Source organism: Ahaetulla prasina, chromosome 5, assembly GCF_028640845.1.
Source record: "Ahaetulla prasina isolate Xishuangbanna chromosome 5, ASM2864084v1, whole genome shotgun sequence".
Classification (NCBI taxonomy): domain Eukaryota; kingdom Metazoa; phylum Chordata; class Lepidosauria; order Squamata; family Colubridae; genus Ahaetulla; species Ahaetulla prasina.
The window spans coordinates 13,873,848-13,875,914 of NC_080543.1; the positions used below are offsets into that span (position 1 = coordinate 13,873,848).

The 2,067-nt window shown below is 51.9% G+C and overlaps 1 protein-coding gene across 1 annotated transcript; it reads right to left on the minus strand.

The window, feature by feature from the left end:
• Nucleotides 1–748: 748 nt before the first annotated feature.
• On the minus strand, nt 749–1,220 carry LOC131199786 (stannin-like). Its single transcript, XM_058185948.1, has one exon. The coding sequence runs from the start codon at nt 1,085–1,087 to the stop codon at nt 824–826; it is 264 nt and encodes an 87-aa protein (XP_058041931.1). The 5' UTR covers nt 1,088–1,220; the 3' UTR covers nt 749–823.
• Nucleotides 1,221–2,067: the final 847 nt, after the last annotated feature.

Sequence of the window (2,067 nt, forward strand, 5' to 3'; positions counted from 1 at the left end):
GTTCAACATATCCATCCCTTTCTTTCCTCTTCATTGTTTAAAACTACTCTTGGTGATTTTTGTTTTTTCTTGGCTCTAATGCAGGGGTCCTCAACCTGTGGGCTGCAGCCCATTACCGATCTGTGGCCTATTCGCAACTGGGCCGCATGAGTAGTTCTCTGGTGTGCATCTCCTGAATGTGTGCACATAGCCCCGCTCACATGAGCATCCCAGGGACTCACAGCCCCACTTGCACGAGTGTCGCAGGTGATTGGGGACCTACTCGTGCAAGCATCACAGGAGCTTGTGGCCCCGCTCGTGCACATATTGCAGGCTCTAGTGACTCCACTTGCGTGAGTGCTCATGGCTCCACTAAGCTAGCAATGGGTGCTCGCACGCGCGGTAAGTGCATGCACACATACTTGCCCTTCCCACAAAAAAATCCCCTCTTCCCCACCCCCCTCTGGGCCACCAACCGGAAAGGTTGGGGAACTCTGCTCTTTTTTTTTTTTTTGTTTACATTTATACCCCGCCCTTCTCCGAAGACTCAGGGCGGCTTACAATGTATAGGGCAATAGTCTCATTCTATTTGTATATATTTACAAAGTCAACTTATTGCCCCCCCAACAATCTGGGTCCTCATTTTACCTACCTTATAAAGGATGGAAGGCTGAGTCAACCTTGGGCCGGGCTCGAACCTGCAGTAATTGCAGGCTTTGTGTTCTTAATAACAGGCCTTACCAGGCAGAGCTAAACCGGCCCCTGTATGGCTGCGAGTGGCCAAGCATTCGGCACACTGATGGGCGCAGCCCTGCTTGTCCTTCACAGTATCCGTGGGATGCCGCTAGCCATGTGCCTTGGGGCCCCCGGGGCTCAGCTTGGCCTTCCTCTCTGTGCAAGGTCCCCGCGCAGAATACTGGACCAGGAGGAAGGGCTCCTTGGTTTCGCCTTCGCCCACAATGCTCTCCTCGTCCTCCGACTGGCTGATCCGCTGGAGGCGCAGGTAGCACCAGCAGCCCAGAATCAGGGCGCCCAGGGCTGCAATGGCGATGAGGATAACGATGACGGTCACCAGCCCCGTGGTTGGGCTGTGATCCATGATGGACATGGCGAGCGGCTGCAAGGCGGGGCCGGGCCCTCAGCAGAGGAAGAGGCTCAGCACCAGGGAGGCCGCGCTGCCGCCCGGGGAGGCGTCGAGCTTGAGTCGCCAGCCGCCGTCGCCCGGCCCCTCGCGCGCCGCAGCCCCCATGCCGGAGCCGCGGAGAGCCTGCTCTAATGTCAAACATAAAGAAGGGGATATAAATCACAGAAGAGCAGCCAGTGTGGGGTGAGAGGAGAGTTGCAAATGCAGCAAAATTGCCCAAACACAAAAGTTAAAAGCTGCAGGTGCCGCCTTTCCTTTTGCAGCAGCACACTATGCCTTCATAACGCGGTCTTTCCTTCTGCTTTTAAGCGGAAGATAATTATCTTATTGGTTTATTGGTTTGTTTAAAAGATTTATGTGGTACCCATCTCATAAAACATACCTTTAGGCAACTGACAACAATAATGAACCTTAAAAAAAATGGGAGAAAAATATGCTCCTACCTCATCATGTCCATTTATCTATGCAATCCCTGAATTCCAATTTTACTGTCCCAGGGCCTGGGAGGTGGTAGTGTGGGAGTTAACCCTTTGCAGCTTTCTGGAATTAGTGTGGAAATTTGCTGGATTCTAGGTGGAAGGGTGTGTTTCACAGGACCGAGGCTGCCACAGAAAAGGCTATACGGATAGTCCTCGATTTACAACACTTCATTTAGTGACCGCTGAAAGTTACAACAGCACTGAAAATAAAGAGAGTTATGGCCATTTTTCACACTTAGGACTGTTGCAGCATTCCCATGGTCACATGATCAAAATTCAGATGCTTGGGAACAGGTTCTTATTTATGACTGCTGCAGTTTCCTGGGGTCCAGAGGTGGGTTTCTGATATTGTTACCACTGGTTTACCCCGTGCACACTCGCTCACTTTATGCAGATGCACACCTTCTGAGCAAGCACCTGGCCTTTTGCACATGTGCTTTGCTCACATGCGTGCCTTCCGTGGAT